The 27,681-nt window shown below is 51.5% G+C and overlaps 7 protein-coding genes and 2 pseudogenes across 7 annotated transcripts; 6 read left to right on the top strand and 3 right to left on the bottom strand.

Annotated features, from left to right (window-relative positions):
• Positions 1 to 2,150: 2,150 nt before the first annotated feature.
• Positions 2,151 to 3,196, bottom strand: SAPIO_CDS1467 (uncharacterized protein; the record flags this gene model as incomplete). Its single annotated transcript, XM_016784736.1, has 2 exons — positions 2,151 to 2,173; positions 2,296 to 3,196. 2 exons carry the CDS (start codon positions 3,194 to 3,196, stop codon positions 2,151 to 2,153), a joined length of 924 nt encoding a protein of 307 aa, XP_016645493.1.
• Positions 3,197 to 3,994: 798 nt separating this feature from the next.
• SAPIO_CDS1466 lies at positions 3,995 to 4,285 on the top strand (annotated as a pseudogene; the record flags this gene model as incomplete).
• Positions 4,286 to 6,968: 2,683 nt separating this feature from the next.
• Positions 6,969 to 7,999, top strand: SAPIO_CDS1465 (uncharacterized protein; the record flags this gene model as incomplete). Its single annotated transcript, XM_016784735.1, has 2 exons — positions 6,969 to 7,179; positions 7,248 to 7,999. 2 exons carry the CDS (start codon positions 6,969 to 6,971, stop codon positions 7,997 to 7,999), a joined length of 963 nt encoding a protein of 320 aa, XP_016645492.1.
• A 3,441-nt stretch (positions 8,000 to 11,440) lies between these two features.
• On the top strand, positions 11,441 to 11,773 carry SAPIO_CDS1464 (uncharacterized protein; the record flags this gene model as incomplete). Its single annotated transcript, XM_016784734.1, has 2 exons — positions 11,441 to 11,488; positions 11,540 to 11,773. The coding sequence occupies 2 exons, from the start codon at positions 11,441 to 11,443 to the stop codon at positions 11,771 to 11,773; spliced, it is 282 nt and encodes a 93-aa protein (XP_016645491.1).
• A 315-nt stretch (positions 11,774 to 12,088) lies between these two features.
• SAPIO_CDS1463 (Phosphate-repressible phosphate permease) lies at positions 12,089 to 14,181 on the top strand (the record flags this gene model as incomplete). The annotated part of the gene is made up of 5 exons (XM_016784733.1): positions 12,089 to 12,161; positions 12,334 to 13,627; positions 13,708 to 13,737; positions 13,793 to 13,917; positions 13,976 to 14,181. The coding sequence occupies 5 exons, from the start codon at positions 12,089 to 12,091 to the stop codon at positions 14,179 to 14,181; spliced, it is 1,728 nt and encodes a 575-aa protein (XP_016645490.1).
• A 1,353-nt stretch (positions 14,182 to 15,534) lies between these two features.
• SAPIO_CDS1462 (uncharacterized protein) lies at positions 15,535 to 17,333 on the bottom strand (the record flags this gene model as incomplete). Its single annotated transcript, XM_016784732.1, has 2 exons — positions 15,535 to 17,028; positions 17,136 to 17,333. The coding sequence occupies 2 exons, from the start codon at positions 17,331 to 17,333 to the stop codon at positions 15,535 to 15,537; spliced, it is 1,692 nt and encodes a 563-aa protein (XP_016645489.1).
• Positions 17,334 to 18,242: 909 nt separating this feature from the next.
• Positions 18,243 to 19,697, bottom strand: SAPIO_CDS1461 (uncharacterized protein; the record flags this gene model as incomplete). The annotated part of the gene is made up of 2 exons (XM_016784731.1): positions 18,243 to 18,881; positions 18,936 to 19,697. 2 exons carry the CDS (start codon positions 19,695 to 19,697, stop codon positions 18,243 to 18,245), a joined length of 1,401 nt encoding a protein of 466 aa, XP_016645488.1.
• Positions 19,698 to 21,015: 1,318 nt separating this feature from the next.
• Positions 21,016 to 24,843, top strand: SAPIO_CDS1460 (annotated as a pseudogene; the record flags this gene model as incomplete).
• A 935-nt stretch (positions 24,844 to 25,778) lies between these two features.
• SAPIO_CDS1459 (MFS transporter, DHA1 family, multidrug resistance protein) lies at positions 25,779 to 27,118 on the top strand (the record flags this gene model as incomplete). Its single annotated transcript, XM_016784730.1, has 3 exons — positions 25,779 to 26,499; positions 26,573 to 27,001; positions 27,075 to 27,118. The coding sequence occupies 3 exons, from the start codon at positions 25,779 to 25,781 to the stop codon at positions 27,116 to 27,118; spliced, it is 1,194 nt and encodes a 397-aa protein (XP_016645487.1).
• Between the last annotated feature and the right edge of the window lie 563 nt (positions 27,119 to 27,681).

The raw sequence follows: 27,681 nt of genomic DNA, 5'->3' as shown, positions 1-27,681 counted from the left end.
TTATTGTTAAGATCTGATGAGTGGGAGACGACGGGAAATGGGAGCGATATTGAAGTCGAAGTTTGCCTTCTCATAACATTGTATCTCCGGATTTCTGTCCTCGTCGTTCGGATAGATCTGGTGGTCGACGTCGATTGATAGTGATCATTGTCATTCCAGCCGCTGCCAATGCCGATCCCCGGCCGATCCGAGTCGGAGGCTTGGCAGTTCTTGACGAATGAAATCTGTTCCCCTGCCACTCGCTAACACATTTCGGAAAATTCACCCGCAAGCATCCAGGTTGCATCGAGGGGTCCGACCGCTGGGCGTAAGGATCCACATGGATCCACAAGATGGTCGCAAGGGAGCCTCAAGGGGCCGCCCTTGAACCCGCTCAACGGAGTAAACCCCACGAACATCGCGCCACTGGACCGCCAAGGAGGAGCAAAGTCCCGGGGCTGAGGACCCGTTGTGATTGCTGAAACAAGACTGGGCCCATTTATCTCCTCCTCGAAACAACAGAGCGGCAGATGCTTGGAAAAGCTCTGAATCAACATTGTTTTCGTCTGTGACCTTGAGGGCCATCTTTTAGAACTCCACGCCTCTCGTCTGTCGTTCATGCTTTCGTCGGAACTCCGTCAATCACTGCATGAATTTCGCAGGAAAGGTACTCCAGGGGTTCGGAAAGATTACTTCAAAAGTGCGAGGTCGTTCTTGAGATGCCGAGTGCGGACGCCCCTTGATCTTGACGTAGATCTCTTTCTTTTTCTTCCCCTTTTCGTTAGATCCTTCGGTAAGACTTGACAACTTCCTTTCCCCTGTTGTCTGGCCGCAGTATATTGTGGGGGCAACTGAGCTGCGTTGAGCCGAGGCGAACGCAAGCCTCCTTTTTTCACGGCGTGAAAACAACGTGGACAAAGCCCGCAGTTCTTTTCGGCTTTTACGCCGCGAACACCCATCTCCCGTTTCTAGTCAGCCAAAGAAATCATGGAGTCCTCGAGACTACGTTACCACCTCGATAGGCATGGCAAATACTATAATATTACTAGATGAGAATCGTAGCTTTCAACTACGCAAAAATCGCCGTTTCCCGTATGTATTTAAAGGTCCGAGAGGTTACTAATTAGCCCAGCTGTACCCCCGCCTTCGCTTTAAGCCTATTCCGTATTAAGTCTACGGTCTCTTCACCAATCATATAATGAGCGTGCCCTGTGGCGAGTCTGTACACTTCAGCGAAGCTATCTTCGTTCAGAAGCAGGCCAACGATCGTAATAAACGTCTACTCCCCTTAGAAAATACAGGGCTAGTGAGTAGAATTCATATTGCTAGACGGGAATGGCGTGGGGTAAATGATAACTAGGTCCTATCCTCATGATAACCTTATAACGGCTCCTATACCTTTATCAAGATGCAGAAGTTCAGGCTATGATTGATCTTGAATAAAATAGGGGAATCCAATGCGAAGAATTTCACTCTTGCTGTCCCTCATCCGTTTCATGGCCTTATAGATGCCTTCTTTCACCCTTGATTCCAAGGACGGTTGGAATACGGACATCGCCGAATTGACAGAAGGCCAATCGACCTTGGCTCCATGATCAATCATTAAACGAGCGCATTTTGAGATATTGGACAGTTGATCTCGGTCGTATCCAGATCCGTCCGAAAACGCAACGGTGATTCTCACGAGCGCTGTTTCCCATGGAGTCAGGGATTTTGGCCATAGGAGCGACTCCCTCAGACGCCGATTTGGGTCTGCCCCTTTGTTGAAGAGTGTTTCTAGCATCTCTGGACCTCGAGGATCATCCAAGTGTACTATTGAGAGAAGAGAAAATTGCCCGGTTTTCACCCTCAGGAGATGAGATCGAAGTAACATCATGGGAAACTGCAAGGAAGGGCCCAGGCTTGTCACGGTAACTTAAATACAGCCTTCCCGCCCGGCTTTTGTCTTCACATATCCTACAACCATGAACTGGACGGCAAGAACTAGCATAAAGTTCTCATGGCCTGTGTGTGCATAAGATGCAGCGCCGTCGGCCCTATACCATCTAGATGTTTTGTACATGGGTTGAATGAAATTGAATGCTTGAAACATAGCTTGGGTTTTCTCAGGCCAATGAGAGTCCAAGCGATCAAGAAGCCTGGTGACGTTCTCAGCTGAACGAGGATGGCATCTAGATGCGTAGAGAAGGCACCTCTGCATATGTGACACTGAAAACCTTTCGTTATGTAGAGAGTCGCCTATCGATATGGCTGCAATGGCAGCTAGAAGTCTGACCTTGGGGTCGTATGGGGTTTTCAAATAACTTTCCAACTTACGTCTAATATCGACGCGTTCGAGAAATTCCATGACTGTCTTGTGTAGATACTGGACTGTCGCCACCCTGCCCTCGGGACGGCGACGAACCTCCAGAAGTCCCTTACACCGACTATTTATGCGGCGCTGCATGTCCCTCTCCCGGGACGAAATATTTTCCACCAGCCAAAATCGAGGAGAAATGCGCAATGCAAAATCGGTCAAGGCAGTCTCGTCGGCAGTCTCGTCGGCAATAGAGAAGTGGATCAGTAATGGTTCTAGGGAAGCCCGAAACAACTGGGAGTATTGCGCGGCATGTTCTTTGTAAAACGGATCTATGGTGTCTAGCATCCTTTCGTAGAGCTGTTCCAACTCTTCGGGGAGAAGATCCAGTCGTCTCTCCAAGTCTTCCATCCGATCTCCGTAGTTAAGACCGGCCAGGAGCGAGGAAACGGCCAGTTTGACCGACAAGAAGACACCAGACGCTTTGCTGACAATAGACGTGATCAACTTATTCGCGTTCTCTTGCTGTCGGAGTTGAAGTTCAGAGAAGTATGGATTCTCACAGAACTTAACCGTTACGTACGCCATGATATCGGATCGCGTGAGCTCTTCCACCTTGAGCTGCGGCTTCGCCATGAAAGCAGCCTCAAACTCGACCCAAGGGCGACTCGATAGGCATACTTTAATGGGAAACTTCGAAACTAGCATGTGGAAAAGGCCTATTAGAGACTTCAGATCCCCATTAAATTCATCCAGGCCGTCCACGAAGAGGGAAACTCTGAACTTTGTTGATAAATGCTCCACGGTTCGATACAGAGTGCCGTGTAGTTTACCCTCCGTAAAGTCTTTCGGGTCTTTGTTGAAGAGTGACAATGCCTCCCATCGTGTCGGGGAAACGGCGGGAACGGACCCTGGAGACATCTTGAGAAGTTGATGTAAGAGAGTTCTAAATAAGCCGACGAAAGAAGTGTGCATTTCAGATGCTCCTGCAGCCCAAAAGTAAAACGTGGCAATGATGAGTGGACTTGCAGTGTCACCCCACTTCTGTAAATACTGCTCACATCGCCGCTGTTTTCCGCCCAACCCTGGGATGGCTGGTTCATGAGAATCGAGAACCGGCCCTGATATATATCTCATCAGGGTTGACTTGCCCGAGCCAGCCTTTCCTGTGATCCAGTAGACAGGATCATTTGTCTGGAGCCACCCCTTTAGGCTATGGCGAGACGTAGGCGGACTTGCCTCATCTTTAAATAGCCAGTGATACGTAGTCTCGTGGGCAGGATCAATTCCATATTCTCTACTATCCATGTTGGGGTAACGCAGGCGCCCGATGAACTTCTGCTGTAGCATGTGTTTTCGAGACTTAGAGAGGTGTATCTCTGAAGCTGCCGAAGGATCTTCCGACTGTTTCGACCGGCCATGTATGGCATCGACTAGAGCGCTGAGAAGATGGGCTTTTGTGTGTCTGGATCCTCGAGTCCGCGGGTGAGATAATCAATTGCTATGGATCCGAACCCATCGTCAAGGGCGTTCTGTCTGCCGTGCACGCTGTCATTTGTTTGAAGATGACCCTTAACTATTTGGAGCTCGCCGAGTATTTTGTCCTGTTTGTCGAGACTCAGTAATACCGTAGACCTTGGAACTGGTATCAGTGTCTTAGGAATCTCATGGATAGAGGATTTCAGAACATTGACAATCTCACCTGAGAGAGAAGACCAAATGGAGGGTCAACTCATCCCGATACTGGTCCAACCGAACTCTAAGAGCCTCGATATCACTTTGACTCCATATCCACCTGAGGGCAGAACTCGCGGCACTAAGCCTTTTGCCTTTGTCCCCGCCCTGCTTGTCCAGCGTCTTCAGCATCCTGTCCAGATCGACGGCGCACCTCCTAGCCAACAAGGCCATACCATCGCCGCCGGCCAGGACATTCGAGCTCGGGGCTTCATGGCCATTTTGAAGGGTAGCAAGGACGATCTTGAAATCATCGGAAACGTTTTGGAGAGCTGACAGGTATTCAACGCCCTCCGGCCCCGACTGGTGAATCGCCCAGGCGGCGGCAACGAACTTTTTCGAGTAGTCGAAGACTTAGAGAATATTTGCCGCTAAACTAAGAGCCTCCGCCATGGTATTTATTGGAATAGCCCTAATGATTCGTCGTTCTCGGTAAACTTAAGGGGGGAAGGTTCTCGGCAAGTGAGCGGGGTGAGTGATTCAGTTGGTCGAATATCGACAGTCGTGAGGCTGCCTTGACGCCCAACAGCTGATCCAGGAACCAATGACAGACTACAGGGCACCAGAACAATGCCTACTTGCGCGCTCTGCAGAAAATGAGGCGGGGGATGCTGGGCAAACCTATTTACGGAGCCGTCTAAGAGCCTTGCCAACGCGAATTCACCGTATATTTCCAAACGCTGAATACGGTTGGTTGTCTTGACTTGATGGTAGGCAGATGGGTTTATTGGAGAGTGCTCCGTTTATTTTTAGGTTCTATTCTTTTGAACGTTCGATCAAGGGTGCGCCCATCTCAAGCCGTGACGGGAACCTACTCACACGGCGAACGCAATCGTTTCGAGAGTCTAGAAGGTGTACGCGAAAAATAGAAATGCATCGCACGAATGAGTATCTGAACTCCTCTCAAAATACCTCGGTACACCGCCTATTAGAATAGAAAATCTATTTCGAAACCCATGTTAAATAACGCTCGTTCGACCCATTGCATCAGAGCTTTTCGTTGTCATAATCGGGTGCGACTCTAAAAACTGTTTAAAAGCCTTTGGCTTTGGACCAAGTCAAGTAGCATGCCATTTCCCAGTAACATCATCACCGCCATGCTGAAGGATAGCATTCTCCTCCGTGATGATCGCCGCCGAGCATAATAGCTTTGCGAGAATCATCTGCGGTTGATGGTTATTGGATTCAGCAGCGAATTTTGCTTCACACAATGAAGGCTCGGGTCGAGAGTGGATCAGATTTTGCAAGACCACCAGATGACGCTGGTGCCGGTCTGCCAAATCAGATAATCTCAGCGTTTTCAAGGTGAGCCTGCGATAAGTTACGATAGCCATGACCCATGATCTATCTAGCGATGGGGAATTAAAGAAAGGTATTCTACGGACATCGCGCGAGATGTAGGGAAACGGAGCACAAGGGGTTCGGTACATAGGGCCTGATGCAAGGAGACGAAGAACCCTGAAAACAGGCACCTATGCTATCCAAAATGCCGTGCACCTTTCGTCGTTGGATACTACATACATACATGCATTGGATACGTCCGATGCTCATACTTGCGCATATCATCCCATCTTTCCACGGCATGCTCCATCGGCAGATACATATGCAGGAACATGACTCTCACACCCTCCAAGGTCTTACCTTTCGCCAAGATAGGTAGACGAGAGAGAAGAGGCCGTGGAGGGTCGGAGACTCGGAAGAGATCACGTAAAATGCGGAAATGGATGGGCCCCGGGAATTCGTTCGTTGGGGCGGAATGGGGGGTGGGGAGGAGGGGTAAATAGTTTTGTGGCACCGAAGGCGATTTGCCGTGGTATTTTCCCCATGTTATTTGCCCATCCTGCTATTTCTTATCTGCGCCTTGTTTTCCCCAGCGCTGTCGGGATACCACTTTGGATCTCTCACAACAACGAGGTCGATTCGCTCTTATTGCGGCACGGCCCTGTGATTATTGCTTCATACAGGCATCGGCCTGACTAACTGATCACACATAAATCAACACGATACTAAGTAGTGAGTATTCACCAAATCTTTCACGGTAATGGCATGCTCAAACTATTTCACGATTCGAAATGAGCCCCACAGGGAACCACCTGAGGATCATCTGGGAATATGTAGGGCTCGGTCCACGGCCCAGGACCCTGGAGTAAGCTCCACCGGGACAGCTGCAAGGAGACAGGGGCATAGGTGGAAAATTACCGGGAGAGAACAGACTGCGCGGGAGAACCGGGCTTCGGGCGGCATGGCTGAATAGGATCTACTTCGCGTCATGCCGCTATATCTTGCCGCTGACGTTAATGCAAGGACCGACGATGGTCCCTCAGGAACAGAGTCTTGCTTCACGAGCTAAAAGGCGGGCTCGGGAATCAAGAACGGCAAGGCGATGAACTTGGTTAAAAAGAAATATCGTCCAAGACTCCAGGATTCATACAGAGTCCGTATGAGAATACGTATAGGACTCGGCTGGTGGCTTTCCCCGGTTGTTAATAAGTTCGGGAAAATAGGAATTATGCACCGAAATAGATGGAAGGCTCACCGTAACGCTGGAAATTCTGCTCATGGGAATGGAACTGGCGCTTTAGGAATTTAGCCTTCCCCATTTCTCCCGCCAACGACTGATTACTCGCCTTTGCGAGCACGAACAATATAGCCTTCATATGGGGCAATCTACTGTTATCTGGCCTGTCCAGCTTTTCGTTCCATACGGCGACCGGAAGACCGGCTAGTATTCGATGCCCTAAACTTACCTGTCCTGCATATTTAAGAAACCGGGTCTCCTTTGCTTGCTTGTTCGTCGATGGGATGGCTTGCAACTTTGCCAGGGATTCCCGGTCTCGCTTTCGGATATTCTTAGCAGGTCAAGCCACAGGCGAGCGCCACGATATCTGCCATTCTCTACCCCCTTTACGAGTATCCTTTGATTTCTTTAGTCGTTATTAAGTTCTGTCGTGACGCAAGGATGAGGTGGGCTACGATCACGGCCACGGCGACGTTATGCCTCACGGGCGCACTAGCTAGCGTCGGCAAGATTGACGGGGGCCTGCATGTCCGATTCGCCTCCGATTCCAAGGCTGCCCTTTTCGGTCGTCAAGCGGTCGATAATCTCTGCGGTCCCGATAACGACAACGCCAAATGCTCAGGCCAGAGGTGTTGCTCCATGTATGGATATTGTTAGTGCAACCAAGACCACATGGGAGAGCCCCATTGAGATTTGAGCTGGTTACTTACCAAGATCCAGGCGGTGAGGGTCGTGAATACTGTAACCGCTTCAGCTGTCAGCCCGACTTTGGCTGGTGCGAAGGTCAACCCATCCCCCCACCAGAACCCACAACCACGGCCGAACCTACGAGCTCTGCGGAGCCCACGTCCGCCACATCGGTCGAATCATCCGAACCTCCTGCTTATTCTACATCGGCCTCTGCGCCCCCCGCCTCTTCTTCTGCACTGCCTTCTTCCTCCTCTGCGCCTTCCGCCTCCTCTACGTCAGCCCCTGAGCCTTCTGCATCCTCCACTTCAGCTGCGGCTTCCTCTACCTCGGCTTCGGAGCCTCCTGCTTCCACAACAGAAGCCACCGCCGAACCCACGACATCTGAAACCGAGGGCACACCCACAGGAAGCTCACCAGCTACTGGCGAAACCGGCGTCCCCGAGCTCACAATCTCCGAGTCGGGAATGTGCGGCAACGCCACCACCTGCGCAGGCTCTACCTTTGGCAACTGCTGCTCAGAGTTCTACTTTTGCGGTTCCGGGGAAGCATACTGCGGCCAGGGATGCCGAGAGGGCTTCGGCAACTGCGAGCAAGAGGCGCCTGGGACACCGGAGACTCCTACATTGGAGATCTCTACCAACGGTATGTGTGGCAACGGGACGACGTGCGCTGGGTCCACGTTTGGTGGATGTTGCTCGTTTTATTGGTTTTGCGGTTCTGGTGCCGATTATTGTACGGGCGCTTGCCGCTCGGAGTTTGGCGAGTGCCAGGGCGCTGCATGAGGGTAAATTGATCGTTTCCTTGTGTGAGAAAGAAGGGGAGTTGGTTAGCGAGGAGCGACGCGTGAAAGCAGTAATAACCGCGAATGATCAAAACTGCCAGAAAGAAGGCAGAAAGCTCAATGGCTTGAATGGGGTATTGAAGTGGATAAACTCACATTTGTATAGTCGTATATCGTTTGGGCTGCGAGTGTCCTTCAGCTAACCCTACTATTACTACGTGCATATATTACCTGAGAAAGTATAAATCAAAGAAAAGACTTGAGGATGCTCTGAAGTTTCGCTTCTGATGAGTAACGCTAGCAACGCAACACAAGAGAGAGAAAGGAACCTCCGGGGCATTTTTTGTGATAAACGAGACAGACCATGCGCAGTTGTTTTACACTTGAAAGAATATTGGGGGCATCCGGTGAAGCAACTCCTTCCAGATTTTCTCCTATTCCCCTCCTACAAGTCAAGCCACGAGGTTTTGCGAAGGTTGCCTACCCCTGTTGCGCAAATCGCGAATCCTGGACGCGAAATGAGGCCTACGTCGTGAACAATGCGATTCCCCACTTAAATTCAACTTGCATGACCCTGGGACGGGCAACGTTAACTAGCAGGGGGAAGTATACCTTCATCTGTACTTCGTACAACCGACGGAAGCCAGGGGGTAGGCAGTCCGCCCCCAGGGTCCTTACGACAACATGCAACGCAATGAGGGGTGCATCGTTGGATGCATAGTTGGGTGCATTAGGGGGTCAAGTGAGTTAATAATATGAAATATCTAGCTCACTGTCGAAGGAGCTCGCCCTGAATCAGTTATCGTGTCGAAAGTCGAAGAGGTCTGCCTCAGCGAAGCAAGCAGAAGCCTGTAACGAGATGACGAGGCGCAAGGTTGGCTCCAACGATGTGAGACATGAGTTCTTGTGAGTTGATGTTTCTGTTTGATGATTGGTGATGGCTTCATAACCAGAAGAGAGCCAATAAAGGTTCGTTCCAGGTAAGACTTATCTCCTTTCGGGAAGGTAGCAAAGTACCTTCGTACAGATCTGACGAAAGTCCGGCACATAGACGACAAGGGTGCGTGGTGCCGCTCGGTAACCAAATAGGGCAGTGCTCCCATGTTAATCGCGTCACTTCCTCAAATAGCACCGTGGTCATCGATGGTGTGCTCTTGGCACTTCACACCCCCCTTGTCTCTTCCTCTTCTTTGCGTCGCCAAGGCTTACCAATGGCATTACGAGGGACCTTCGGTCGACGGTAACGTCGTGTGGTGCACTTATCGTGCATGTGCTTGGCCAGCCGCTCGACTTCAACCGTGCCCGTGGTCCCCCAAGGAAGACTCCTTCAGCATGCATTAACCTTAAATATCCTAGCGTGATGTATGTCTGCATCCAGCCGGCTCGGGTTTGTACAGATTTTGTGAACGTTTTTGAGCAAGATGCCAAGATGCCAAGCTGCCTTGCTTCCGGTCGCGCTGTCCGAAGCACTAAGGCGCAGAGCTTGGTCGCGTAGAGTTGTTGGTCCGAAAACTTCTAACGAAATTGTTTGCTTGTTTGCGTGAAGCTTACAACGATGAAGACGGAATATGTGAGGTTCAAAGAATATTCTGGGGATTCCCCGCCTCACGAGAAGAGAATCATTGATCGCCTCCACTTAATAAGCCCACTCGAGTCCACTACGAGTACTTCGTACAATTTAGAGGTGAGAAAACATTTCATGATTTGCCCCTCGTGCTCCACTTCCCAGGAGGTGCGTGGGCGCTAGAAAACGACAAAGGAATTCCATTTTGCAGATCTCGTACGGGGTTGTCCTGTGCATCTTGATCCGATCACTGCCTGACAGGCTGGTCCGACGACGCACGAGTTGTTACAAGATGGAGTGCGGAACGAGGGTGATCCTGACCCAGCGGATTGGGAAACCGAGCTATGATCCCGGATAGGTTTCGGTATAACACCGCACCGCACCACATCGCATCGTGTCGTGGCAATGTCCTCCCGAGGAAGGAGGAAACGGGAGCGGAAAGCTACGCGAAAAAAAAAATAGGAGAAAACACAGTTCATCCGAGGGGATAATTGGAGGGAGCGATTCTAGAACATTGAAAATGTGGTATCTCGTTGCATCTATTTTGAGGCGGCTTGGCAGACTGCGACAACGGAGCTGGGCAAATCGTAACCAGGGCTTCACCGAGGACCGAGCCAAGAGTCATCGTCAGAAAGGGAAAGTGCCCACGGAGATGTCCTTGAGTGTCTAAAAAAACTAGAGTGCGAGTCGATGACCCGATTCGTGGCGGCAGGTAAGATGGAGTGGGAAGGGACAAATCGAAGATCCATGTCTTAACATATGAAAATAAGAAATGTGGGGTGGTGGAAGATGGAAAGAATGGAAGGGCCAACAGAAGGATTAGAAGAGAGGAAAATTCTGGAGCACGTGTTGGCTTATTGGGGTTCAGAGGCTCAACTGTACGAAGGGTACGAGACGGTCCAGGGCCGTGGAACGATAAATGAAGCGATATTGAGGGTGCGTGCTTGTCAAAGGCAGCGAGGGCCTTTTTCCGCCCCAAGCAGAAGCGAAGCTCCTCGAGTTTGAACTAAGCATATTGGGCGGAACGAATAGAAAATATGCATTTACTCGATAAATTTGAAGGGAAACTGGAACGAGTTCGCTACGGCGACCAGCTCCTAACCAGTTTTATCGACTTCGGTGTCCCGTCTAGGCGGCGCGCATCAGAGTCGAGGAAGGTGAGGTGGGCAAGGTGGGGGTGTCTTCTTGTTTGCTGGTCGAAGCTTACTCCATGGGCAGCGAGTTTAACACACGTGCTCTATCTCCCGTATCGTCCGTGGTCGAGGGGAGCTCTTTGCCAAGCCTCGAGAGAGAAATGTTCATCTGCCTGGAACTGCCTTGGTACTAGCTTAGTAGGGCAACGCCACTTGCGGGATCTGGGGCGAAGGGGAAGGGGCAGGAAGGGGAAGGGGTGCTGCCAAAAATTACTTTGACTCTATGGTTGACCAGTACAATCGTAGAGCAGATCAGGTATGTACCGATACAGATGGATATCCACATCACATGGGGTCGATACGGGGGTACGTCCGAGGTAGAAGTACACCAGAGATATCTTTCTTGCGTCGGAATGCTAGTATCAATGCGTGGCAAGAAAGATGCCGTGTTTGTACGAGGTACTTCGTACTTGGACTTTGTCATTCGTGCTCACGAATCACGACAATGAATCGTACGCTTACTCCGTACCTCAAAAGGTACCCTTGTATCACACAGACATCGAGGAGCTGAGCCAGATCTCGAAAAGATTGGAGGAGACGCAAGACAAAAAAAGTGGGGTCCCTGGCTCGGAACTGCCACGGTCGTTCCTGTCCACACTTCTCGACCAAAAAGGCAAAAACGTGATGGGATTGAAGCTCCTGATTGGTCAGCCTCAACGACCTCCCCCATCCTTCCTCATCAACCATGCTCGACTCTCGGTCACCGTTTCGGATCAATTTCTTTCAAGCTCATGTACGTTGGGCGGAATAACAGGTCAACTAACAGAACGCCTCGCTCGAAAAGGTCATCGACCCGATATTCCCTCCTGCTCAATGGCACTCCATTCACGGCGAGTCCATCCATCAGAAGCTGGTCCTCAGAGCACATGGGGCTCTCTGCACACCACACCCCACCCCCAATCCTCCCAACGTCGATGTTGCGCTCATGTCCGCTCATGCTTGCCTTTTGCTCGCCCCCCCGGTCGCCCAATTCCCCGATTGCTTACCGGCGAAGCGAGAGATTCATGGGAATCCTTGATCTATATTCATGAAAGAAAAGGCTTGGCAAAACTGCGGCGATTCATTTATATCGTGTTCCATCCTCCTCCAGCCTCCCTGTCATCGAGAAGCCAACCAGGCAGTCAACTTACTCTCGACAGCGATTCCTCGCTTGCCCTTCCTCTCGCGTTCATATTCTTTGTCGCCTCTCTAGACAGGAATATCCACTGCTCGCCAGAGCAGTCCCTGATTCCCCCGATCGATTAGATCCGTCCCCCACTTTGGATCGACCAACCCCCAAACCGAGAATAGACACACGATCATTGTGCCGAAGACCCGGGCATCCACCGTCAAGATGCCTCTCCACCAATTCGATTACCTTTTCGCTATTGGTACCATCTTTGCGTTCCTGGACGCTTGGAACATTGGTAAGCCTTCTGGCATCCTATCTTCTGCCAGCCCATTTGGCCGATTCCTTTCCTGTCCTCCACCACCTTGTCGCCCGCAACGGGGATGGCGGGACAACACAAACGTCAACGCGTCTCAACCCCGCGATGTGTAGACCTCCCCGACGCTAACTGCTGACTCTGTTTCTGATAGGTGCCAACGATGTCGCCAACTCTTGGGCGACGTCGGTTTCGTCCCGATCCGTCGGGTACATTCAGGCCATGTCTTTGGCCTCTATTCTAGAGTTCGCCGGTTCCATCGGTGTCGGTGCCCGTGTCGCCGATACCATTCGTACCAAGATCGTGGACATTGACCTGTTCGAGGATGAACCTACCCTGCTCATGTTGGGTATGGTTTGTGCTGTTGTTGCTTCTTCCCTCTATCTCACCATGGCTACTAAGATCGGTCTTCCTGTTTCCACTACCCACTCTATCATGGGCGGTGTGATCGGTATGGGTATTGCGCTCGTCGGTGCGGATAACATCCACTGGGTCGACAAGAAGGGTGGCATCAACTCTGGTGTCGTCCAGGTCTTCCTCGCTTGGATCATTGCTCCCGGTATTTCTGGTGCTTTCGCTGCAATCATCTTTACCATTACTAAGTATGGTGTCATGCTCCGAAGCAACCCGGTCATGCGCGGTCTCATGTTTGTTCCCGTCTACTTCGGCATCACTGCCTCCCTCCTTACTATGCTTATCGTCTGGAAGGGTGGCTCCATTACGCTCGACTTCACCGATGGCGAGACTGCCGGCCTCATTATTGGTGTTGGCGCCGCCTTCGCTCTCGTCATTTCCATCTTCCTCATCCCCTGGCTGTACCGCATCGTTGTCAAGGATGACTGGCAGCTCCGCTGGTACCATATTCCTCTCGGTCCTCTGCTCCTCAAGCGTGGTGAGCCCCCGGAGCAGCCTGAGGGTGCCGCCGGCGGTATCAAGGATTTCTACGAGGGTCATCTCACCAAGGAGGAGCTCGACGCTCTTCGTGGCCGAACCAACAGACACAGCGATGTCGAGGCGAAGGGTGCTGACGACTCCGAGGCCAAGGCTATTGACCAGAACGGGTCCGACATTGACGTCCCGCGAACCACCATTCCCCACAAGTCCATCGTTGGCCCCAAGCCTGACGGCCCTTGGTACGACGCCTCCTTCCTCTGGTGGGGATTCAAGTGGATCTTCCTCCGAGGTGTTGACCAGGATATCCTCAACCAGCAGAAGAAGCAGAGCATGCTCACTGGCGATCTCGAGGAGATGCACGCTCATGTCAAGCATTACGACAACAAGGCCGAGTTCCTCTACTCCTTCCTCCAGGTTTTGACCGCCAGTACCGCGTCCTTCACCCATGGTGCCAATGATGTCTCCAACGCCATCGGACCATATGCCACCATTTACAAGATCTGGGATACCGGCGAGATCGAGGGCAGCAAGTCTCCCGTTCCCATTTGGATTCTGTGAGTTTAAATTGACTCCCCTCAAAGCGCCAGGATAACGGTTCTCTCGAACTTTATTACTGACTACATCAACTATATAGCGCCTTCGGTGGTGTTGCTATCGGCATCGGGTAAGTAGACAATTCCGGCTCGTACTATTATTATCGTACTAACAGCTTTCTACAGTATTTGGACGTACGGCTACAACATCATGCGCAACCTTGGTAACCGCCTCACGCTTCACTCTCCTTCTCGTGGTTTCTCCATGGAGTTGGGCTCTGCCATTACCGTCATCATGGCCACCCGCTTGAGTAAGTCTATCCCAATTGTCCATACCACATGACAGCCAGCTAACACATCCACTTACAGAGCTCCCCGTCTCCACCACTCAGTGCATTACTGGTGCCACTGTCGGTGTCGGTCTCTGTGCCGGTACCTGGCGCTCCATCAACTGGCGCATGGTTGCCTGGATCTACGGTGGTTGGATCATTACCCTCCCCGTCGCAGGTATCATCTCGGGTTGCTTGACTGGTATTATCGTCAACGCTCCTCGCTGGGGTTACTCCGGTGTCTAAGAGCAGTCTCCTCTCCGCCCCCTTGGGATCGATCCCCCCTCTCTCTCTCTCACCCTCACTCTCACACTCTCTCCATCCCAATCCGCATGAGGTGATGACTTTCAATGGTTAGACTTGACGAGGCGGGAGGACCTTACTCTTTTTTCTTTTTCTTTTTTTATTATTAGTATTAATGTGCCCCAGTTTGCGCACGCTTTAGTTTGAACATGAACTTTTTCGGATAAAAAGTGTTTTGCTGGGAGAAGACTTTGCTGACAAGATACCATCAATCAATCAATCCATCCTTATACCCGACCCTGGACTATCATGCAACGCTCTTTTTTTGTGGAGTCTAGGGCCTCTCTTATCCACTTCGCACAGATTCATTTTTTTCTTTTATTTGTCTTAAATATAATAGATAGCAATTGCATCTTGCATATTGACGCTCTCGCGGCCTCTTGTTCCTGGAATGTGGTGATGATGAACAAAGTGGGTTACCAGCCAGACAAATGGTGGCAACATGGAAGGTAGAAATATATTCTGGCGTTAGGCGTGGGAGCTTCACTGGAGTAGGATATGTTTTGGAAAAAGAGTAGGGGAACAAGCCGTAGATGATGTAGTTTTTATACAAGGTGCAAGCAACACAAGCGAATTCATCCTAAAATCTGAGTTCGGAATCTAGATCAACTGACAATGCGGACGCGTTACGAGGGAGGAGGAAGCACTACCTTTAACGCTCGCGTCTAAACAAGCCAAGGAACTTAGAGAGAGGGCCTACACGGAACAGGGAGGCACGAGCGATTATTGTTCTTTATGTTTAGAAACTCATGTTATTCGGTCTAACCATTCTGTCGAGATCGCGAGACCTCCCTCGGCTATGACCTCCTCCAGTCGCCTCCAGTCGAAGAATCAGGGCACCTCGACTCGTCGATATGGGCTCCCCTTGTGCATGATGGGGTTAAGTATCGATTTTCTCGTTTTTATGCGATTTTGATCAATTGGACGGCGGGGAGAGTAAGTCGTAGCCCTTGGACGATGTTATCCTGAATCGCCACGTTCTCCGCGATTACTCCGGAGCGCCAAGCGGGAGCGGCTTCTAAAGGAGCGACGATATGACCCTGTCATCTGGCCTAGACTTGCGGAGAGGCATCATTAGTCCATAGGTAAGGGGTAGAGAAAGGAAGTGATCTTAAACCTACCTCCAAGAAATATCGCAACCATTGTGACCCGTGAGCCTCGCCAAGCGACAGAGCAGAGGTGGAGGGTAGTCACGTGGGAATTAAAGAGATCCTACTTTCCTACGGCGCTCGAGGGCAAGAACTCTGGCATCTGCGCAGGCCCAGACCGGGAAGACGACTCCTTCTTCGCTCGACCCTACCGAGCACGAGATAGCAGGGACTTCACCCAATTATTCTTCTTTTCCATAACCGCCTCGCTGGCCTGCACCTTCTGCTTGTAGAACGCCTTGACATCTCGCATGAACTGGAGGAGCTCCTCGACTAGCTCCAACGCCTTCTCCTCGCCCAGTTGAGCTTCGACAACGGCGGCTGAAACGTAGAGTGTAAAGCGTGGGAAGGGAGGCCCTTGGAATGGACATGGAGACGGCTCGAAACCACCGCGGCCCAGCGCCAAAAAAACTACCGTCTTTAGGTGGCTGGCCCCGGGAATCCTCCCGTTCCAGAGACTACGCTTCCATGCAACGTCGTCCCACCAGAGGCATCTCTCGGAGTTCGGAACAGGAAGCTTGAACATCTCGACGATTTGGTCTGCTAGGAGGCCTAGCTCCCAACGGAACTGGATTGCGGCCACGATGTCGAGGTCTTCATCGAGCGCGTCCTCTTTGTTTGATGCGCGCTTGAGCTCCGTGTAAAACCCAGGGCCCCAGCCTCTTGTCCAGTCATTTGGGCACGTTTCCAGAAACATGGCGGCCATCTGGGCCACTTGATTGTCGCGAATGAGCTTCGCTAAGTCATCATCTAGGACCGATGCAGAGCCGGTTTGGAAAGCTTGTGGATCGGTAGGGCAATTCACCTTCGAAGAGCTAGGGTCTTTGTTGGGTTGCTCATGCGCGGATCTGGTACAGGGGACGCTTGGCAAGGCCTGCCACCTCTGCTGGAAGTGATCGAGGGGAACCCCGAGCCGCCCTGTCGACGGGTAGTCCCAGGGATCGTCCTGAGCTTTGAATGAAAAACCGTGCTCCGAGGTACCACAAATGTCAAGGATGGAGCGGCAGAAGGCATTGTAGGTCATTATTTGCTCGGCAGTCGCACCTGAAGGTTGGATAAGGGTTCCCTCCGCTCGTTCGTCGGGCCTATTGACGAGGCTGGTCGTGGTCTCTTGGTTCAGGGATTCACTGAGGGATCTTGCGAAGACGGCACCACTGAAACGGCTGAGACTTCCTGACTGGGCCCAAGGGTTTGACTCCGAGTCAGGGCCTGCAGCCGACGGAATGATCTTCCACGCAGGCCCAGTGGACTCGAGGTGTAGCTCTCGTGCGATCCATCCTCCCGAAAAGCTTGATGAACTGATAAGCGTAACTTGACAACCAGGCTCTATGGCTTCCCTAATTTGGGAGAGAGTCACGCCGCCTGCCGTATCACTATGGTCGAGGATGAATCGAGCTTCATTACCCCCGTGACAAAATAGAAAGATGATCAAGTGTGTCGCGTCGCCCCTGGCGTCCTGGGACGTACCCGTGACATGTGAGAGGAACGTCTCGACTATGTCTGTATTGTCCACTACGGTTACGGGCGTGAAGGAGGCTTGGTCGAGAAGGTCATCGCTGAGCGCTATCTTCCGCTCCTTGTACGGGTTTCCGTGTAGCAAGAACTTGATGTCTGGATAGGCGCTCAAGTACTTCCTCGGGTCCTAAGTTATTAATTGAGGATTAGCATCACTCAGCTGGGCCAGGCTGGGCCAGGTCGCTGGCTGGCAGGAAGCCACCGACTTGGGGTTCCTGGGCAGTGGGAACTTACCTCAACAGTCAGCCATATCTGTGAAGTCCCCAAGTCCTTGAGTAGGTAATTGAAGGCATAGAAATCTGCTAGAAGCCATCCGTCCTCGCATGGGTGGCCAGTTCTTATGTTTGGTGATGTTGCGCCGATAATGTAGGCATTGTTAAACACGACCGGGATCGTGCTTGTCACGAACGTGGAGGGAAGTGGCAAAGGCATGACGGGTGGGCCGGTAGAGGAAGGATCTCAGTTTGTTGCTTCTTGTCGGGGAAACGTATTAAATTTGATGGGTTTCGGTGGTGATGGAGGAAAGTATGGATGGAGGGTGAGGTCTAAGTGATTCACGGAGAGGAAACGGTGAGAGTACTGGGAGAAATTAATGTCCAAAAAAGGAAGCGGCAAGCAGAGGAAACGTCAAGATTTTCTGCAACATTTAAACTCGAATTTAATTGGCTTGTAAGATTCCGTATTACGAGTCATGTGACTGGTCCAACGTGAAAAGCTCCTGATGAGGAACCGTTCCGATCCTACGCCTCACCCAAACGAAACTATTCCCGAGAGACCTTGAAGAAAGTCACCCGCAGCTCGGCTGTATGATACCTAATCTGTTTCTAGAGCATGAGGGAACAAGGTGAGAATGCCACGGTATTGAAGCGGACCCTATTGAGGGAAATGGTTGCCGAGAGGCCTGCTCGTATCCAGCCATCTATGGCTTCTCCAATCCCGGAATACGGAATCCAGGAAGAGGAAGGATATATGTATCAGTGAATAGTTTAGTGTACATTTTTTTTTTTTTTTTTTTTTTCACGAGATGCCGCGTTTGCTTTTTGGGATCGCATTATAAGTTAGAATACTGCGGCCGCCGTGATAATAATAGTTGTTCTGTTCCACTGGACAACCGATCACGCAAAAGGGATGGAAAGCCTACAGCATGTCGAGAGTGGCAGGCACGTCAATCAAACTCGTATTCGTCCTGGATTTTCTATGAGTCCTCCGCCTCAACACTAGCTACATTCTCGAAACTATCTCATCACCCGCAACCTGGTTCCGAACACTTGTGAAAGCATTTCCAGCAACGCAATACCACCTGTCGCTTTCCCGGTTTCTCTGCTCCGTCCCTGACCTTTCTCAACCCGGCCGGGAGGCCGGAGGGTCTGAGTCGGTCTGTGCCACATTCTTGGTGAGAGTTGGAAGCATGCGAAGCATATCCGCGGCAGAGACACGCTCCGCTGGGTTTTCGGCGGCCATTGCGGAAATAGCCATGGGAAGAGGCTTCTCCGAGATGCCGAGAATGTGATCCAGAACCATGTTACGTGTCATTAACTCCCACGACTTGTTTCGAAACCCATCGAAATCCCACAACCATAACATGGTCACGAAAAGTGACCAAACATCCACTTTATGCGACTGCGGCTCTCCTCGAACTATCTCTGGCGCCATATAGATGGGGGTACCTGCATCCCCCCGGGCCGTCGTGGCACGGATGGCAAAACCGAAATCGCCCAACTCAAAGCGATACCCACCGCTTGGGTCAGATGGCGATCGGCGAACGTAAAGGATATTCTGGGGCTTGAGGTCACGGTGGATGATGTCCTTTTTCTTTAGAAAGTCAAGGGCGTCCAACATCTGGCGAAAAACGTCCAAGGCTAGTTGGGAGGAACACTCTTCCTTAGCCAGTGATACCAAACACCCATCCTTGAGGCCCATGAAGATTTTCGGTCGGAATCCATTGCAGTCCTCTATCCCCATATAGTCCACGACGTGAGCCTAGAACTTGATATTAGTGTGTGGGACTGGAAAGAATAAAGACGTCTCACTTACATGGCTCATCGAGGAGAGAATCTCCACTTCTCTCTTCAACCTGTCCCGCTGTTCAGCGGAAGCGACATGATTAAACTCCTTCACCGCCAAGAAATTTCCGGTGTCACAGTTAACAGCCTTGAAGACAACGCTCGACCTTCCCCTACCGAGTTCCTCTCCAGCGGATCGCCATCTCAACTTGGGCTCCGAGAGCCGGCTCGCGTGGATTCTGGTTTGGCGTTGCGAGGGCAAGGCCGTGTTATCTTGGTCAATAGTCTGGGCCTGTCTGGGATTTTGCTCCCGCTCCTCGGCCAGAGCCATCTCTCTCTGGGGCGCCTCATGGAGCCATTTTACCTCAAATTGCACCGAGTCCTGATGCTCGCCACCGAATCCAATAATCGTCTGAGTGTCGTTAAACAAAACGACCTTCCGCGGGCGGCCATGTGCAAATTGGATAACATTTTCACCGAAAACTTGAGTGGTGTGACTCCGCGACCGGTCTTGAAACATGACGAGACCGGTGTCCGGGTGAACTTCAAAAGAGCACTGTATTCTCGATATGTTGCTGCCTTCCACAAACACATCTCCGGTACGTCCTAATGTCGCAAGAGTGGTATCACCGGACGTCGAGAGAACACGCCAGATATCCAGGACAATTTTTCCGTCGTCCGATTTTCGCGCAATGTAGGCGTTGTTTGGGTGCGCCGTTGCCGCCTTTGCCCGGTCGTTCAAAGGCACAAGGCTAAATCGTGTCGAGGGATGGTGGTTGTCGGGTGGCGCCATGGTGGGATATCGTGAAATGATAAGGGGGGAGCGTAATTACGGCAGATGGGTTGGTGGATTGATGGTAAAGATGAGAGAGGAGTGTGGTTTGTTGAACTCTTTGACATGGTATACTTTTATCAACTACGCAGGGTGATACGCCTGATATATATATATGTAGACAACATCGCTTATTTTCTTCTCCCTGATTCTCACCACTTCTGGCTTCGAGGGGAAAGATCTATGTGCTGTCATTACCTACTAGTTATTGCTATCTTCAACCAGGCAATTGTGTTGCTGCTAGAATCGATAATGAATATTACAATGCTGAAAGACAATTGTGATGTCGGACGCTCTCTCGTTTACATACCGCCCATCCATCCACAACTCCGAGGAGGCATGGGGCCCCGGACTGCCAGGAGAACGGTCGCGAAAACAATCGAAGAGGCTCGCGAGATAACTGGGGAATGGGACGGAAAGGGTAAAGCAGGGTGCCCAAAGAAGCGAAGAACACGACGACATAGGCACAGCATGGCGCACAGGAACGAGAGATGCGGCTCCACAAAGGAAAGGAACGAGCCAATCCGTTGGAATACAATCGAAAGGGCTCATATTATCGCCCCGGATATTCTTTGTTCGGTCGGATATGCCACAGGTAAGAACCGGAGGGAATGAGACTGGAACAGTCGGAAACGGCAGGAAACAACTGGTTGGCTGAACCAACAGCTGGAAATTGCGGCTGGAATTGGTGGAGAGAAGAGAAGAATACAAACAAAGGACCTGGCCTGATCAGGAATGGTTGGGATGCGAAAGCGGAAAGGATCCAGTGGAATTTTGATTCCACAGCGACCGTGGCAGGATTCTATGTTCTTTCCGTGGTAAGTTTTGTCTTCTTCTATGTCTTCTGTGGATTCTCTCTCCCTATTTTTTTTTCTTCTTCTCTTTTCTCTTTTCTCTTCTTTCTTTCTTTCTTTCTTTCTTTTCTTTTCTTACCACTTTTCTAATTCATTGTTTTACCTTGTGACTGTAACTATGCAGCTGTCCGTGTGAGGTGGACTCGTTCCTTTCTTCTATCCTTCTTACTTTCCCAGTTTGCCTGTAAAAATATGTCCAGTATCTTGTTTTTCTGCTGTCCGTGATTTGGCAAGGGAAAGAAGAAAGAACAGGGAAAGAAAAGAAAGAAAGAAGAGTCTGTTCATCATCTCCAAGATTCCCTTGCATTCGGCTTCCTTTACCTCTCCTCTTCTCGCCTCTCTCCATCGCAGACCAGGCCTTTTCCATTTCCTTTCCTTTCTCTTCTTTTCTCTTTTTTTTAACCGTTTGACGATACACCCTCATCATGGCCGAGTCAATTAGAGGCCATGGGCTGGACTTGCTCCATAGAGCCCTTGATCCCTTGGCCAACAACCCTGAGCTTCTTGAGCGTATGCGGAGCAGACGGTGGAGCCACTCCACGCCAATGTACATATATTCGCTGTCGGGGACCGCCACAGCATCCCAGGCTTCCGAAACCATGACCGAAGAAGAGCGGCTCCGCGAGAAAAAGAAATATCAACTCATCGAGGAACGGAGGGCGTCATATCCCTCTGAGCAATTCGACCAGCAAGTACGCGAAGAAACGCGGCGAATTGCGAGACAAAGTACGTTGGATATGGGAATCACCTTTCGGGACGACCAGCTCCCAATGGCGGACTGGGATACCATAAAGCGAGCGATGGAGAATGTCAAGAAATGCTGGGTCGAGCAGGGTATCTGGAACGAACGGTGGAAGGAGATGAACCAACGTGAGCAGGACATTCCATGTGGACTCTGGAAGCACGAAGAACTGCTTGAGATCGAATCTGAATCCGAAGGCAATGATCCCCCCTCCCCTCCGAAGATAGGAGAGGAGAAACCAAGACGACCGAAGAGTGCTGAAGAGTTGCGCCTGATCCAAGCAAGACGTGTTAGGCGCGAACGCGAGCGCGAAGCATCCCGACCGTTCTACCAGTTCGTTTATCAGGTTTCGCAACAACGTGAACGAATTCAAGGCGAGTCGGGGTCCGAAGAAGCCACTGCCACATCGAGCAAAGTCCCGCCGGAGATAAATACAAGGGCTTACGAGGTTGTGAAGAAAATTTGGATGGGTAGGGGGATTTGGAACCGGAAGTGGGGCGTTATGCCTGGGATGTCGTGGAAGCATGAGCAACCGATCGACGAGATGTTGGCCGAGGAAATGGGGCTCGATCCAGCTCCCCAAGAGAGGCCTCTCGCAGAGGAGAATATCAACCCCAGACTGAGAGAATCAACTCCTAACCCTGCTGATGCTGGCTCTGGCGAGAGGGCATTTGAGGCTGTCTCCCCCTCCGGCTTCAGTCGTAGCCCGGTATCATTTCGGTCTTATAAGATCCATTCCTCTTCCCCCATGTCAAATCCACCATCCCCTCCAACACGAGGGAGACAATGTACTCGGTCTCCAGTCAGTCAGAAGCCCCGACAGGAAGGAACAGTACGGCGTCCGAACGACGGACGGGATCGACAGGTACCTGACACGACTCTAAGGCCAGTCCGCCCAATGAAGGTATCCAAGGCATCATCCGGACGGAAGCGAGGTCTGTCTTGGCGAGGGGGAAAGGTCTCCGAGTTACTTTCTTCCAATATACCCCAACCCAATCCTGTAGACTTGGAACCTCCTTCGCCGTCACCCGTAACTTCCGCTGCTCCTGCACCGCTGCGGAGAAGCAAACGGTTGCAAGAGAAGAAAGAGAAAACGGCGGCGGCGCCTAATCCCACCGCGGCCGATAATTCAGCGGACTCATTGCCCAGGGCGTCCACGCCAAAGCCGAAGAAGAGGAGGTTGAAGCCGTCCTCGGGTTCTGAGAAACCAAGCAGGGTGTCTAAAAGACCGCACCGGAATACTAGGCGCCAAGGTCAAAGGTAACATGGGGGCTTCACGTTTGTAGACACGCATCCATCCACCATTTTAGGGGGGAAAGTAGGTCCTTATTTATGTAGGGAGAGGTAGTAGGTTAGAGAGAGTATTGCTAACTATCAAGGACGTAGCCGTCGGACCTCGCCCTTGAATAAATGTCAGTATCGTCGCGTGGAAGTGAGGAAGGTCAGGGTTGAATGAGGCTCCGGATTGTACAAGTGTTTAAGCCCTTCTGTAGTCGCCACCTTTTCACTTGGAGAATATGTCGGGGTAGAGGAAATCACCGATCTTGTTGACCTTGGTATCAGTCGCTTGGGAGTTTGGGAGTTCTTGAACTCAGCGAGGCCGGGAGATTAGGTGACCTGCGAGTATGAGTTGACGAGGGCTGATTTAGGATGCTGTAGAGCTTCGCGCTGTTTCTATGAAAGTATCAAGCCCCTGGGAATTATCCTCGATGATTTACAGTTTATTCCGGCTTCATGAAATCTGTGATCGTGGAGGGGGAAGACTCATTCATTCCTTCCATAAACGGTGTCCAAAAATATCACATGGAATCATGAGAAGTCGCCGTTAATTTGCACGTGATACTTCCTAGTCGAGCCTGACTTGCTCTTGCCTTCAGAAAAAAAAAGGGAAACGGAGTGAAAGTGCGTCCAAAAAGGGAAACTGCTCCCTTGGCTTGAAACCTTACCTTGTAATATTTATTCACCACCCAAAACGGAATTCCAGTGCCGTTGCCATCGCACTCGGCCTCTTATTGCTTTTAATCCCTTTGGTATTTTCATCAGCTGTATACGAAAGCACAAAAATTCCGAAGAAAAGATTGACGCCTTTTGGGCCCGAAGTCGCCATCGGCGAGCCGACTCTCGAAAGCCAAATCCTAACGAAGCTCCCGAAAGACGCCGCGGATCAGATCCGCGAGCTCGACGAGAATGTCACATCTGCGAAAAGAACCTTTTCTGAAATCTCCACAAGAAGGTGCCCGGCTCAAACCCAAAGATATCGAAGCGAGGGCAACGCGTCTGGTCGAGCTGCTCTTGAAGTGAGGATGGTGCTTCTGGGAGCGTGGAACGGTGCCCTCAAGGTGATCCGTACCAAGTGGTATGCCGGCAAACTTGATGTTCCCAACCTCTTTACATCAAAGAGGTTAAACGATTATCCAGACTCATGACCCACGTTCAGGGAGACATTGCAGTACTCCAAACATCGCCCAGACAGATATCGGGCCGGATGCAAGATACCGAGTTACGAACGAGTAAAGTCCATACCGATGACTGGGCCTATATCGATGGCCTCGTCGCCCGATATAGGTCACCCGTCCATGCGACCTTGGGCCTTTTCAAGAAGGAGACGCCGAAGGATCAGGAACGGTTTAGGAAAACAGTGATGGCCCGGTACGATGCGGTTAAGAGTAAGAGTGGCAAGACAGCGCGGTGCGTTGTTTCGGGGCAATGGTACCCGCAGCGGTGTGCTTGATTGGCTTCACCAAGCGGCCCGAGCCCTTCCCCTTCCATACGGCGGCACAGACGGAGATAACGCCCAAGTCATTTTCGGATACGCACCAGGCTTCGATCGCCACGAGATCAAAGATGCAAACGAACTTTTCCTCTTCCTCTAAGACTTATCCGCCGACGGACGTGTGGCTAGCGAGGGCCGCGGTGTCGCAACTGGGAGAGGTCGCTGCACAAGGCCTCTTCGGCACTCCAATCTCTAAAGATGGCCATTTGATGTCGGCCACAAACTCCATTCCCATGACCTATGTATTTGAGAAATGGTTCGGCGAGGGCTGGTTGGTTACTGTCCCCGAGCAAGGAGCGGCATTTGAAGATAGTCTAGTTGGACAAAACCCTTGAGCAGGATGAGTTTGTCCGGGACTACTTGGACGGTAAACTCGACGGCAGACGCCAGGAGTTCCGTAACGAGTTTCGACCGTCGCGCTGCTATCTCTACTTTGCCTTATGCACGAGCATCTTGCGGAGGGAGAGACACGAAGCTCCGGGCTGGTGGGAAGATCGCTTCAATGAAATGCTTCGGTACAGGTGGGCCTCGCACGGGGAGCATCTCCGAACTTCAGCTCTCTCGAATGTGGCCAGGAGGATCGGTCACCGCTCAAAAGAGGATAGCAAGAGCTCCGCCGCACGCTCGCCCATCATGGACCTGGGCGACGGCGATTCAGACGAGCGCTGGGACGAGGTTGAGGCTAATGTCATCGCCGCATCTACTTTGACCATTGCCTCCGATGTCTCTACTGTTTAAAGATGGTCCCGTTTATGTCTCTGGCACAGAGGATAACGAGGATGATGGCGAGGACGATGGCTATTAAAATTAGCCCACTTATGGCTGAGCTATCTGGCAACAGAAGATGCGCATGCAAGAGTTGGTGTCCTTGTCGAGAAACAATCCATCTCGTAATTGAGCTTAAACACCCCAATCAATATACGCAATAAGATCCACACATCTATCTATACAAGAGAAATCTGATCGTTGATTCTTTTTTATTTGCCGCCAATTGCGTCGCATGTCTCACTCTCTCTATCTCACTATCTCTAGGTTTTTCTCCACCATATTATTCCCCATCAAGCCTCAAGTCACTCACCGACCGAGACCAGCCCACCGAGTCCCCGCATTCGCTTCAGGCTGAGTCTCAGTCCCATAAGCTATTGCTTCACAATTGCTTCACAGTTCGCCTCTAAAATTGCCCAATTCGTATGAACAGGTCCCAAAAAATCGTCCCTCTGCGGGCCCGGGTGCGAGTACGATCCTGTCCATTCCAATCCGGCCACCACCTCGTGCTTAGCGCCTCTTTAAACCCACCCACCAACTCTGCCACCGACGAAACTATGTCGTCATACAGAAAAGGCTTGTCGCCACGACTGATCATTTTAAGCATCTATCAGGAGTGTCGGGAGATTTGCACAGCCAATTGAAAGCCAAACCTCAGGGTCCGCCTTGTGCCCTGGACCGAGGGAATTGTAAAGGGCAAGAGGTCGCGTGCTCTGGCTTAATTCTGACCCCTTTGGTGCCAGGGAGCAGAAATATTCCATTGCTTCATGATTCTAGAAATCCGACGATCTGAGCTGTTCTAGGCTCTATCCTTTTAAATACTGTTTGTTCGAAGGGACTTCGGGTTTTCCACGTTCCTGATTGTCTCCTGCGAAGCCCACAGCCCTCTCCCCTCTAACCCCCCTAGTATGTGGTCCTACGTGCAGCGTCGACATATCCGCCGAATTGTCCGAGATGAGCTCCTCCAGAGGACAGAAGCTTCAGAAAAGCCCGGGAGAACAACACTGCCTCTACGTGCCCCCGATCGCAACGCTCCATCCTCACCGAAGAATACCATATCCGCGCCCCCATCGACGCACGATCGATCGCCCACCGATCTAGAAAGACAGAGAGAAACAAATGCACCTCCAGACGAAAAGGAGAGCGACGTGATAATAGTGCGGGCTTCCGGACGGGAAGACCCCCTCGATCCGCGCAACTGGTCCCTGGTAGCAAGATGCAAGAACATCTTCATCCTCTCGCTCCTGATCTTCGTCCAGGGCTGGGCCGGTGCGGCCGATTCGATGGCCAACGCACAGGCGAGTCGAGAATTTGGCGTTAGCCAGGTCGCCGAGAATCTGTCGACAGCCATGTACCTGCTCGGCGTGGGCAGCGGGGCGGTATTTGCCGGTCCCTTTTCGGAAACGTTTGGGAGGAACCCGACGTACCTTGGGTCGACCTTTTGCTACCTGGGCTTTGTTCTGGGGTCCGCCTTGACGCCTACGTTCGGAGGCCAGCTGGCATGTCGGTATTTTGTCGGTCTCTTCGCGAGCGCTACGTTGAGCATCAACGGCGCAAGTGTGAGGGATCAGTTCTACCCCGTGAAGAGGGCATGGGTATTTCCCAAGATAGCATGGGCAAATGTTGCATGTAAGAGTACCCCTGCTTCGCCAAATTTCACGAAAGTAAAGGCAAATTGACTGACGCGCTTCCGACCTCATAGCGCCTGTTCTAGCCCCCGTGGCCGGCGGCTGGATAGTCTCGAACCCCCGACTGGGTTGGCGCTGGACCGAGTGGATAACCCTGATCATATCGAGCTTCGCCTTCATAATTGCGCTACTCTTCCTGCCGGAAACATACCTCCCACTTCTCTTGGACTGGAAAGCAAAGGAACTTCGCCACGCCACCGGAGACACGCGCTACACTTCCGAGCACGCCAAGTCGAAAGGCTATTTCAAAACCCTCAAAAGAAATCTCCCTCTGACCCTCGTTTTCGCCAGAACAGAGCCGGCAATCATAGTTCTCGGGAGCTACCTCGTCCTACTTTACATCCTCCTCTTCACTTTCCAGTCCGGCTTCGACTACATCTTCAGAGAAACCTACCAATTATCCACAGGACTCACGGGCTCCTGCTTCGCGGCCGTCGCGGCGGGTTCGACGGCATTTCTTGTCTTTTCTCCCGTTTTATACAAGTTGGCACGCAAGCACACGAACCATGTGCGCAGATCCCGGCTCGAACCCGAGTATAGACTATGGCCGGCCGCCGTAACGGCTCCTTTACTGCCTATTTCTCTCTTCTGGCTTGGTTGGAGCAACTACCCTAGCGTCTCCATATGGTCCGGATTGACTGCTTGTTTTGTGTTCGGCATGGTCCTGATGAGCATCTACGTTAGCACCTACGAGTATATAATTGACAGCTATCGAGAGCATTCCGCTATTGCGCTGGCGAGTATCACCATGGTGCGGTATCTGATATCGGGCACAATGGTGGTTGCAGCGAGGCCGATGTATCAGGGAATCGGCGTTCATTGGACTTTGACGCTGCTAGGTTGCATAGCGGTGGGTTTAACGCCGGCGCCGCTAATTTTTTGGAAATACGGCCCCAAGCTTCGGGCGAAGAGTCCATATTCAGTATGAAGATAGATCATATCCTCCTATGCCCCCATTGATGTGAATTAATGTGACCGTCCACCGCAGCCCTAGTCGTCTTGAGAATACCCGTAAGTCCCCGAGGCTCTATGCCCTCTATATAGGTGGCTGATGGGGGTAAGAGGTGGATTGAAACGAAAAATGGATGTCGAGCGGTTGAGTTACACGTTCCACAAGAACGAC

The sequence above is a fragment of the Scedosporium apiospermum genome, assembly GCF_000732125.1.
Source record: "Scedosporium apiospermum strain IHEM 14462 chromosome Unknown SEQ_SAPIO_0066, whole genome shotgun sequence".
Taxonomy (NCBI): Eukaryota; Fungi; Ascomycota; class Sordariomycetes; order Microascales; family Microascaceae; genus Scedosporium; species Scedosporium apiospermum.
This window is presented reverse-complemented; position numbering and strand designations above follow the sequence as displayed.